This window comes from Sardina pilchardus, chromosome 2 (assembly GCF_963854185.1).
Source record: "Sardina pilchardus chromosome 2, fSarPil1.1, whole genome shotgun sequence".
NCBI lineage: Eukaryota > Metazoa > Chordata > Actinopteri > Clupeiformes > Clupeidae > Sardina > Sardina pilchardus.
Window position 1 is genome coordinate 25,309,816 of NC_084995.1, and position 11,742 is coordinate 25,321,557.

An 11,742-nucleotide genomic window follows, 5' to 3' on the forward strand; every position below is an offset into this window, starting at 1 on the left:
ATACAGGGGCCATAAGTATAACCCTATGTTAAATTCCCATAGAGAAAGGCATACTTTCACTTTTAAAGACCAGTTAATTCGTGGATCCAGGATATGCATCCTGATAAAGTTCCCTTGGCCTTTGGAATTAAAATAGACCCACATCATCACATACCCTTCACCATACCTAGAAATTGGCATGGTTTTATTTCAGTTATCCTATTAGCTGGTTTGATTTGCATTGATCTCAATGAGCATCAAATAGAGTAGGCCTACAGAGGATACAGGATACATGTTATAAGTAGAGATGTCAACAGTCTTCAGCTTAGCTCCCCTATTGCTTTACTCAGGGTGTAAGGGCCCTTCCATCTCAAATCAGACAATATCCAGGAAAATGGTTTCCGCACCATCTTTGCTCAAAGTTTGTCTACATAATGTCCTACAATTTAGACCAATGTGCTTCAATTTGCTCTAGACAGGTTATATGTATATTATTGTTATGACAATACATCTGTCTGTCTATGTATTGGTACCAGAAAAATTCTTGGTCATCAGATAGTTTCTCGACAGGTCATTGTGACAAAACCTATCCACCTTTGATTATCTCTCGGCACACAACCCTTCTGACTCACCCAGATTCTCTTTTGGCATGAACAGTGAGAGGAACGATGTCCGCTCTGATTAACAGAAAGAACAGTTTGTTCTTCAGACTAGATTTGAAACTGACGATGGTTGGGACATTTTGGAGGATGTCACCAGGAAGTTGGTTCCAAAGCTTATTTATTCTAATTAATTCTAACTTTGGGGTTTATCAGCAAATAGTCATGGCTGGTGTGTAAAGATTTTTATTTGAACCAGCAGTTCCAGCTGCAGTTCCAGTAATGGTGCCCTTTGATAGCAACTATGTAAAAGTCAAGCTAAAGAATGAATAAATAAACATCTCATTAACATTATTATTATTGTTATTTACTTTATTTGTTATAGAGGGACAGTGTACATTAATTGACATTTTACAAGGAAAATGTAAATGCACCCAATTATAGCCAAAATGTTAGTTTCCATAGGTAGTCCCCCTGCCAGAGGGAGCATGGCAACATTAGGCTACTGAATTAAAAAAATAGATTACAGCAAAAAAAGCCAGCAACATGATGCAAGGTTAAATAACTTGTGATCCAACATTATCTAGCAAAGTAACAAGGGTTATGGGTTGTTTTCACATCCACTATTTCACATTGACATTGGCAAATTATTTACAGATTTTTAAAAATGATCATTTCCATGTTGATCATTCTTGTATTCCTGATATATAAATAGGCCTACATATGTGTGTGTGTGTGTGTGTGTGTGTGTGTGTGTGTGTGTGTGTGTGTGTGTGTGTGTGTGTGTGTGTGTGTGTGTGTGTGTGTTATGCAAGTTGAAAAGAAACGTAATATCATATGAACTGCCCCAGTGTATTAGCCTTTGCCCTGCACTAGATTCCTTTTAATATCAGTTTCAAGATAATTTGGGCAGGTATCATATTGCTGCAATGTTCTTAAGCTTTCAGAGTCGCAATAAATGAAAATGTTTTTGGTCAGAGACGGATACAAATGTGTGTGAGTGTTTTTTTTTTTTTTTTTTTTTAATGTTTGCGGGTGTGTACATGTTTAATCCTGAATTATTTGGCCTTTGTTTTGGCATGCTTGACCTAATTTGACTATTTGGGGGAACCCTGCTGCAGACATTAGATAATCTAAAGATGTTAGTTGTAGTAATTTCCTGTGTATTAGGAAAGTATTATTTGGTGGTTTTTCTGTCCAACAAATTTCTATTCTATTGAGAACTAAGTGACTCCAAATCTCAAACTTTGCGTGTGTGGGGGTATGTGCGCAATTACTATAGGGCTATGTGTATACTTCTTTCTTTCTTTCTTTCTTTCTGTCTTTATGATTTCACCTACATGTACAAACTGTGTGGTACTGTTTTATATTTGGATCAGTTTTGCATACTCAAGTACAAGGAATAAAAACAATCAGTCACTGTTTTCATAGGGTCAAGCTTTAATTTAATCCAAAAGTCGTGTGATCATTTTTGAATAGGTGTAACTCATAAATCTGCTGTCCCCAATTCTCTGATGAGCACATTAGGCTCTCACATGCACGGCCCCACTTGAAATAACAACAGCCTCTGCCTCCTGGCTCACATCAGAGGAAAGAGCCTGCCTCTCTGCAGAGATGAAGAAGAGAAAACCATTGGTTAGCGCAGAAGAATTGATTAGCCATTGGTCACCATTGGTTAGCACAGACAAATTGATTAGCCATTGGTCGCCATTGGTTAGCACAGAGAATAGATGAACCATTGGTCACCATACACAGAGAATAGGTTAACCATTGGTCACCACTCGTTAACACAGAAGAATAGGGACAACTTGTCTATTACTGTCAGGAAATACTCACTGAATCGGCCGCATGTTGGCTCACAGTTGTTTCCTGCTGAGGGCACGCACACAGTGGCTTTACAGTGAATGTACACCTGAACACAGACAAAACAGACAGGCACAGGAATCAGCCACACCAATCAACCTGCGTTTCCGAGGAAAGTGCATTAGCAGTGCCTTCATAAAGAAAAACATTACCGTTTCCTGTGCCTGGGAAGTGAACTGCCTGTCAACAAATGTGAACATTTTTAGGATAAAACGCCTGTAGTGGGAAGGGTATTCAACATCTCCTGAGATTGGCACCAAGGTGGTTAGATAACGATCATCCATGTAGGGGCATCTGCAGGAAAGAGACTTGGGGTTACAGATTGATCTATTCACTTATATGTACCGTACTATACTGTAGTGGGTCTGTGCTAGATCCAGTCGTTCGCTCCTTACCCGTTCACCAGAAGGTCCCACTGTGGCATGCCAGAGGAATCGGGAGTGGGTGTCGTCCAGCAGTTGCCCAGGGTTAGAACAATGTTTGGATCTGTCCTCTCCAGGATGCGCACCTCAACGGGTACATTTTCTCGCAGGATTTTGGTGACGGGGTAATCACTCTCAGTGTAGTATGATGAGTAGGCGACTGACTCTGCAGAAGAAAAGACAGTTGTAGCAAAAGAGTCTCACAATCTGGTGTGCTGCGGATAAGTGAGTGATTGGGGCAGTTAAGCATACCTTCCGAGCATCCCTTTGTGGTACATACACCATTGCCCAATCTGAGCTCCACTCTGATAGGCCCGTCCAAAACTGGTCCAGGAGGGGGGGGGACGGGGAGCACCTCAACCAGCAGAGCCTCCACTGACACGCCGGAGTAACGGCACTGGACAGACACCCTGAAGCCAAAGGAAACATAGATTAGCAAAAAGAGAGACAGATAAATACAATAAAATAATCAACTGCATGTTACTGTCCACTCACTCATAAAAACTGTCTCTTGTGATGGATCCTCGGGGGCCAATGCCGACTTCGAATGAGGAGGTCATTTGATTCTCGTAGATCACTACGCCCTTATCCTCCTACGAACAGAAAGAATGCACACATTCCTTATTCTCCCTGTCCTAAATGTAACATATAGTGGACGATGCACACATTCCTTATTCTCCTTGTCCTAAATGTAACATAAAGTGCACGATGCACACAACTTATTCTCCCTGTCCTAAATGTAACATATAGTGCACGATGCACACATTCCTTATTCTCCCTGTCCTAAATGTAACATATAGTGCACGATGCACACATTCCTTATTCTCCCTGTCCTAAATGTAACATATGGTGCACGATGCACACATTCCTTATTCTCCCTGTCCTAAATGTAACATATAGTGCACGATGCACACATTCCTCATTCTCCCTGTCCTAAATGTAACATATAGTGCACGATGCACACATTCCTTATTCTCCCTGTCCTAAATGTAACATATAGTGCACGATGCACACATTCCTTATTCTCCCTGTCCTAAATGTAACATATAGTGCACGATGCACACATTCCTTATTCTCCCTGTCCTAAATGTAACATAAAGTGCACGATGCACACAACTTATTCTCCCTGTCCTAAATGTAACATATAGTTAGTTACATATCATGATGCACTGTGCAGCCAGACCCACCCTCATGAGAGTACCGCAGGCTGTGGCTGGAAACTGGTAGACGGCAAAGCCAGAGTTGGAGTCCACAGGGCTACAATTGGCATCACCAGTGCCACCCAGGAGGCTGACGGTGTTCAGATTCAGACGAGGCAGGGTGACGTCCTTGGCGACCACGAGAATGATCTGAGCATCCAGGGTGCAGTGCAGAGTCACTGAGAATCAAGTGAAACACAGCAAAGCAAAAAGATAAGAATGAAATCAAAGCAAGTACACTCTAAAAGCATCAAGTGATAAGCTTAAATAAATACATAAAAAGAAAAAGAAATGCAAACAAAACCTACCTGTTTGCCCATAAAAGCACTGAATACCATCAAAGCAACAGTTCATTTGCTGACACTCCTGAGCGCTGGTACCAGGTAGACCACATTGGATTTTGTCAGAATCCATTACGCCGCATACATTGACCTGAACCGGAGGATCCACGGGTGTTTGTCTTGGAGGTGGTGCAGGTCTCTGCTTTGGCTGGGAAACCGGCTGGGGCTTCGGCTTGGGCATCGTCTGGGGGATCACCTGTGGCGTTCTCTGTGGAGGAGGAGGCCGTGGCTTTTGGGGGGTTTTGATGGATGAGCTGGACGACATAGGTGTCCAATTCGGTGGGAAGGCACTGGCCCCTAGCCACAGCGCCACGAGCACAATGCCAAAGCAACACAGCTGCTTCTCCAAAGCCATGGCTGCCCTTACCAAATTTCAGCCACTACCAACGAACCTCAGGGTCTGTTTTATGCCTCAGAAGAAGAGTGACAGAGTTCCAAAACACACCCCCCTAATTTAATTGGCTAGCTCTTCCTGAGGGCAGTGATATCATGTGCTGCAATAGATCTCTGAAGGTCACCTACAAAAAAGAAGCAAAGCTACCATCATTGCCCATATAAGGAGATCCGTGTGTAAATTGAAGCTAATTAGCCTACCTATGTCAAGTTGCATTGCTAGTTAGCTCTGGGTTATCAAAAAAGTTTACTGTCTGAACGCGTCACAGAACACTGTACCCTTACTGTGTTACTGTGTACCCTTCTCTGTGTTTTGTCATCACGGCTGGTCTTCAATAACAACATGTGCATTCTCCACTGTACATATGATACAAAGTTTTCACCATCATGTATGTGAAGGACCACTTGTCTCAACTAAGGGGTTTATATCTATGCCCCTATGGCATGTTGAAATCACTGAGTGATTTTTAGTTATGCCGGTATGCTGGACATATGTATAAAATGTTTCTTGACTCTTATTTATTGGGCTATTGGGCTGTTGTGACAAGTAAATGTCTCATGTGTGGGATCTTATTTAACCCAAATCACAAGATACTGAACCTCAAAGATGGTAACTTTTTTATAGGGAAACTGCAGAAGTCTGTTTGCATAAGATATCTCATGCCACAGAAATGTTGTAGAGTGGCACGAACTGGCTCTGACTGATGGGTCAGTTTGTCCAAACAAAATGTTGTATGACACTGCTGTTCACCTTTTTATTATTATAAAACTGTATTGTTTATTTATTTATTTATTTATTTATTTATATAGATCTTCAGAGCACATATAGAAAATAGATTTGATGAGATGTAATACTATTTTGTCGGGAATTATGAAGTGTGTATTGACCACATTCAGAGGTGTTTACGGTGTCAGGTGTGGCGCTCGTGTCTTCGCTAGTTTATTACCTACACTTAGTTTCCCCGCTCAGCGTCCACGTTCTTTAAAAAGCAAACATGCAGTGCTCCCATCTGTGTGCCGATGAGTGTGATTTCCAGAAATGAGGTATCTTCAGGTACATGGTCAATGGCACAGCAGCATGACCGCGCCACTGTCCAGCCAAAACCGGATCTAAAGTTGGTGGTTAAGTTAAGATAGCCTAGTTTAAGCAAAGACAGCCTGATGCGCACATAGCATAGGCTATAGACATGATCATGATAAATAGTACAAAATATATAATATAAATATAAATATAAATATATATGGCATAACATAATATAATATAATATAATATATAGATGATGTAGATGATTGTTAATGTGATGTGACATTGCCCGTCTAATCTTTGTCTAAAACTGTCTAAATCATGAGCAAAACATCCTAGATATGACACATAATTTATTGTGTCAACTTATCTTTGATAGTTTCTTGTGGAGATTCAACCAACATTTGCACAGCCATGTCCCTAAACAAGGTTGTGTTAACCTGACATTGGGAATTACATCCAAAGGTGGTTCGATTACCTCATGTGAGTGGAGTTCATCTCGGTTCAGGATTAAACAGTTACATTTTGTCATGATGTGTGACAGATGGATGACCAACTATTCCCTTTTTTGAAAACACTGGCATGACACCTGAACCCATGACAGGCCTAAATCTAATGATGCTGGATCCTAATCGCCTACAAGAAAACTGATTTGATATCCCCTGCAACGTTTTTATCTATGTAATCAGAGATAGCTATCCCTTCAAGTGATCAGTGCCAGTGTATTCTAAATGCACCCAGTATGTATTAATATGCACTCATAATCGTTTCATGTCTTCTGTTACTTCCCAACATGGAGGTTAGATCGATGGTAAATCAAAGAACAATCAGGTGTTTTAAGTCAGACCATATACTGTATTTTTTTGACCTAACCCAATTAACAAGTATGTCCAGTAAAATGTCCTTATCACAATTTCTTCATCAAATAAGCCTGCACATTTTGTAATGCCCCCATCCTAATCTATCCATGCATTTGTTAATTGCATGTTCGTGGTTGACTCACTCAGCATTGAGAATAACCTAATGGCTGAAACGTCTGCTCTCCTCTATTAAAAACTTTTCCTCTGCACTTTTGACAAGTGCAATTTTTCATACTGCAAACTACTCCATCTTTTCCCTCAGATCTTTTTGTTTTGACACGCATGTTTAGAAGAGATTATCATCTAGAGTGCAAAAAAAGAAATGTCTTCTTAATGATCATCACAATAATTGAATCCATCTGGGTTGTTTGATCCATGATCCACGTGACATAGAGCACTACACATCAATACATAACTTGTTAACGTGTCGATTTGTTTCATGTTTTATTTTTGTGTGTTTATGCGTAAAACGGCTCAGTTCAGATCAGTCCAGTGGAGAAGTGGAATGATGACTCATCTCTGCGGGTAGAATTCCCTGGTGAGTCTGGATATGATGCAGGGCATTTGTTTTTTTCCATGACTCTCCTTTTGACCAGTTTGAGAATGGAAGCTCGTGGCCACATGGTAGCTGACCCTGGTGAGGATTTTGGTTATTTCCAGCCGTCTGTATCGAGTCAGCATGTCACACAGAGAGCTGATGAAAACAGATCCACACAACTCATTTCTCCAGGAGAAGTAGCCTATGGGAGGAAAAACACAGTAGTGAGGTCAATTTGATTGCATGAAGACAAGGCCTTGTCCATAGTGCAGTGATGTTATAGGAAAAGCAACCTGGGTGTAAACTGACTGTGACTGCTAGACATTTCTATTTTTATTTTTTTCTAAAGTATATATTTTTTAGCCATGTTATGCCTTTATTGACAGGGACAGTGGAGACAGACAGGAAGTGAATGGAGGAGAGAGTGGGGGTGGGATCCGGAAATGACCACGGGGCGGGAATTGAACCCAGGTCGTGCGATGCAGGTGCAGGTGCCCCAGCCAGTTGCGCCACGGCTTGGGCCTGCTAGACATGTCTGACATGGCTGTCTGGCTCACCTGGGCTTGTCGAGTGGCAGCACAGAAAATCCTCCTCTGGGACCTCGGACACCCCCGCGAACTCCTCTTCCTCCTTGGGTTCCACAGAGTCTGTCTCCACACCAGAGTCCATCTGCTGTCCCCTGCAAGCCTTCCAAAGAAACGCAAAAATTTCGAAATGGGTCAGGGCAGTCTACCTCACAGAGCAGAGGCCACTGTGACCTACAACAAATACACAAGACCTCTGCTAATGCACTCTTCCTAGTGGGATTATTAACGGTTTGTCAACATAGACCTGGGCTCTTCCAAGCACAGGCAGAGTGTTCAGTATGTTTTAAAAATGGTGGTGGTGGTGGTGGTGGTATGTGTGTGTGTGTGTGTGTGTGTGTGTGTGTGTGTGTGTGTGTGTGTGTGTGTGTGAGAACAAATCCACAGCATGGATGTGTTCTGTTCTAACACACCTAACTGAGCTCATCTAATCACCTGAATGTGTTATTATTTGCTGGCGTGGCAGCTGGTTTGACAGATTCATAACATACTGTGCTGTGTGTCCAACTTACTGCTTGTCCGGATCTTTCAGGGTTCCAGTGTAGTCTTTGGGAATATAGAAATCTGATACTATTGTAATTTTACAGCCATTGACCACCAAGCTTGGCCTCTAAAGGACATAACCAAGCACACAAGCCTGTAGGGATATTGCATGGAGTGCTACTGGATTCCCTCTACTGGAAATCAAGTGTATTGCAAGTATTGATTTTGACTTATCTTTTTGGAACAGTTTGGGAAATTCTTAGAATAGGGACCTAAGGCCCCTTAGTGGTCATGTCATGTCATGTCACGTCAGAATGAGCCAGTTCAGGTGTCAGGCTCTACAGGTGGTCACACATATTTTAAATATAGGCCGATACCAGGGGTTGGCAACTTTTTCTCTTAAAGGGGCCATTTTTTTTGCCAGAAATAAAAAATAAATCTGTCTAGGGCCGCAAAGATATCGGAACCGTTATAAGAAATCAGTTGAAACATCTCCATCTTTTTTAGCCTCATATGACATGGGCCTAGTAGTCATACACGCTAGCCTACACTGCATGCTGTATTGTACAATATAATATTTGCATGCTGTATTGTACAATATAATATTTCCACCAACTGTTAATGTTTTGGGACAGCTTGCCTTGTAGCTTGACGGCTATACGAAATATTTTTCAACCTCCACTTTTAGAGAAAGCCAAGGAGCCAGTAGAGTAGAGAGGAGCTAAAGGGCCGTATGTGGCCCTTGGGCCGCAGGTTGTCTACCCCTGGCCTATTAGGCCTACCCCTTGGGCTTGGGTTGGGTATCCATCCTCTAGTCAGCACCTCACTGATGAAACAGCATTCCCATTGGACTTCCTCCTCATAACAACCTTGTTTTTGTTTATGCTTGACGTCAAGCGATTGAATATGTGTGGTAGGCCTACTGACTGGGCATTAATTAGGCTAATATGATAGGCTGAATATAATATTCATTGCTTAGCGGAAATTATGTTTTTCCCTATCATCCTGTTTTCAAACCTCCGGGCAAGTAATTGGGCTACAGGTTTTCTACGGGAATGGCATGTTTGAACGGGCATTTCACTAATTCTGTTACAGTAAAATGTGCACAAGCTGCTAAGCGCACAGTGCAGGAAGGATAGTACCAATTGAGTGTGCATTTTTCATGGCCACGAGATGGCGCTATGGCAGTGAACCGTCGGCTGATGTGAGCAAGCCGAGCAAGCTGTGAAATGATGCCATCTAGTGGCCATGAAATATTTAATGTCTGGTTGTTGTTGTTCTGCATATTGATCTGTATATCAATCTACCTGTCTGTGTGTGTTTGTCTGACAGCCCATCCATCCACCCATCCATCCCTACCTGTATGAAGAAGAGTTTGGGCTTGCCCCGAAGGCTGTGACAGTGGGTGGAGGTGAGGGTGGAGGCTAGACTCTGGATGGAGATGGGGACTCCGTCAACCCCCATCAGCAGCCCCTGGTCTCCATGACTCAGCAACACACACACGAAGCAGGACATCTCACTGTGGTCCTCCACAGACTCTGCAAGACCACACAGATCACAGGTGCTAGAACACACGTGTCTGTGTGTGTGTGTGTGTGTGTGTGTGTGTGTGTGTGTGTGTGTGTGTGTGTGTGTGTGTGTGTGTGAACACAATGCAAACCCGAATGGAAGTTGTGAAACCAAACCATGAATGTGAATGCTAATTACATCTGGTTATGGGATTTGGTAACATGCTTCTCTCCAAAGTGACACACAAATAACAACAATACAACAATAAACAGTTGGTAAGACTACATTAGGAGAATAGCAATTATGAACAACATCAATTCAATCAAAAGCCTATAATGAAAATAAACCAATACTATAATATACAAACCATAAGGAATTAAGAAACACTTAATAAGCTAAATGCATGTTGAACAGATGTGACTTAGATAAGACCCCTCTTGAAAGACCCAAAACTATCACAGGAACGAAGAGAACTGGGCAACTCATTCCACCAACATGGCACCACTGAGAAAAAGACTCTTGAATTTGACCTAGTCATGTTATGACAGGATTAATTCTGCCATCTCACTCTACAGGAAACATATTGTTTTTAGACATGTCAGGCTCCATCATCAGTCCCAGCAATAACACAGGACCCTGAGTATAGACCAAGTCCCAGAATGCACCCTTTTCCCCAAGGACAATGTGTTAGGGTGAGTTACCTTCCTGAAGAACGCGTCTCATGTCAGCTGCACGCAGGTCTTTCTCCATCCGCACCCTGAAGCCCAGCATTCGGAATGTCATCCTCAGTGTCCTGCCATCCACCTCTGTGCCATACCTCCGAGGTTGATCTTACAGGAATGTCGGCACACATTTCATATCAGTTCTTTTTTTATTATTGCTTTTACTTTTTACTCTTATTTTTTTTTTATCTCTTTTATCCCACTGTTGTCCTCATTTGTTGTGGTGTACAGCACTTTGGAAACATTGTGTTTGTTTGAATTGTGTTATATAAATAAAGTGGATTGGATTTCTATAGTCCTAATGTTAAATGTTGATAATATCCTTTGTTGAGAAATCTAGTCAAATCTAGATAAACTACTTCATATACTAGTTGTCTTCTGGATGTTTGATATGCTAAAAGCATATCTTGCTGCAGTACAATGACTCTACTCACCATTGAAATTCTCATTATTTATTATGAGGCATCTACCAATGTGCTTGTGCTCTCTGCTGTACTCAAAGAACAAGTTCATCTCTCCATGCCTGTGTGTGAAGGCATGCAGACAGACTTAATTTCTCATACAGTTATTAATGCAGTGCATAAGAACAAAGCTTGGTTATTATCAATGATTGCCAGCACAGGAAATGTTGAATCCAGTGTGTGTAATAAATTGAGAGACTGAAGAGATGTTATTCTGGTGGTGTTGTGTGGTGGTGTAAGAATTACTTTCTTGCCACATAGCTCACGAAACAAGCCTCTGTGAGTTGTCTTGCAATCTTGCATTCCGCAAATTAACAGCATGTCTCAGCTTGTGACTGATTCCATTGCTTTTAAACACATTTTCCCTCAGACTTACCACTCATCCCCTGCGCACAGACTCAGAGACAGACAACTTAGAAACAGAAACATTCACTTGCCTTCTGGTGTCTGTGCTTTCCGTTGTCATTTCTTTGTCTTGAAGATCCAAACGGCCTCTGACCTTATCTAAGCATCCTCTCATACTTTCACTTTCTAGGATATCATATTAACCTCTTTAGTTTATCAGAACTCTGGTTAATATTTAACAGCAACTTACTGCAGTGACAGGCTATCAGTGGAGTTAGCCTGTTTGCTGTCTACAAACAAACACACATCTCAAAGTCCCAAGGTGTAACTTATGCACACCTTGTGCACCTATGCATAATAACACTAAGCCACATACCAGTGAAGTGTACTGCTTCTGCTAGGCTGTAGGCTACATTACGG

The 11,742-nt window shown here is 41.9% G+C and overlaps 2 protein-coding genes across 2 annotated transcripts; both read right to left on the reverse strand.

Moving 5' to 3' along the window:
• Positions 1 to 2,000: 2,000 nt before the first annotated feature.
• LOC134067878 (zona pellucida sperm-binding protein 4-like) lies at positions 2,001 to 4,798 on the reverse strand. The gene is made up of 8 exons (XM_062523347.1): positions 4,371 to 4,798; positions 4,051 to 4,241; positions 3,359 to 3,456; positions 3,116 to 3,273; positions 2,837 to 3,029; positions 2,594 to 2,735; positions 2,415 to 2,490; positions 2,001 to 2,184 (listed from the first exon to the last, which is right to left on the reverse strand). Exons 1-8 carry the CDS (start codon positions 4,756 to 4,758, stop codon positions 2,102 to 2,104), a joined length of 1,329 nt encoding a protein of 442 aa, XP_062379331.1. The 5' UTR covers positions 4,759 to 4,798; the 3' UTR covers positions 2,001 to 2,101.
• Positions 4,799 to 6,806: 2,008 nt separating this feature from the next.
• On the reverse strand, positions 6,807 to 11,706 carry LOC134101709 (caspase-3-like). Its single transcript, XM_062555460.1, has 6 exons — positions 11,415 to 11,706; positions 10,951 to 11,039; positions 10,496 to 10,624; positions 9,645 to 9,823; positions 7,776 to 7,905; positions 6,807 to 7,420 (listed from the first exon to the last, which is right to left on the reverse strand). The coding sequence occupies exons 1-6, from the start codon at positions 11,495 to 11,497 to the stop codon at positions 7,194 to 7,196; spliced, it is 837 nt and encodes a 278-aa protein (XP_062411444.1). The 5' UTR covers positions 11,498 to 11,706; the 3' UTR covers positions 6,807 to 7,193.
• Between the last annotated feature and the right edge of the window lie 36 nt (positions 11,707 to 11,742).

Bases quoted from the DNA above. Each gene is read 5' to 3' on its own strand.
- LOC134067878 (XM_062523347.1), bottom strand. From the start codon at position 4,758: ATGGCTTTGGAGAAGCAGCTGTGTTGCTTTGGCATTGTGCTCGTGGCG. The intron at 3,274-3,358 runs GTGAGTGGACAG...CTTTGGCTTCAG, and splicing joins ACAAGAGACAGTTTTTATGA to GGTGTCTGTCCAGTGCCGTT. The intron at 3,030-3,115 runs GTATGCTTAACT...TTTCTTCTGCAG, and splicing joins CACAAAGGGATGCTCGGAAG to AGTCAGTCGCCTACTCATCA.
- LOC134101709 (XM_062555460.1), bottom strand. From the start codon at position 11,497: ATGAGAGGATGCTTAGATAAGGTCAGAGGCCGTTTGGATCTTCAAGAC. The intron at 11,040-11,414 runs GCAAGTGAATGT...CTTCACACACAG, and splicing joins GAAAGCACAGACACCAGAAG to GCATGGAGAGATGAACTTGT. The intron at 9,824-10,495 runs GTAACTCACCCT...GTGGTCTTGCAG, and splicing joins GAGACGCGTTCTTCAGGAAG to AGTCTGTGGAGGACCACAGT.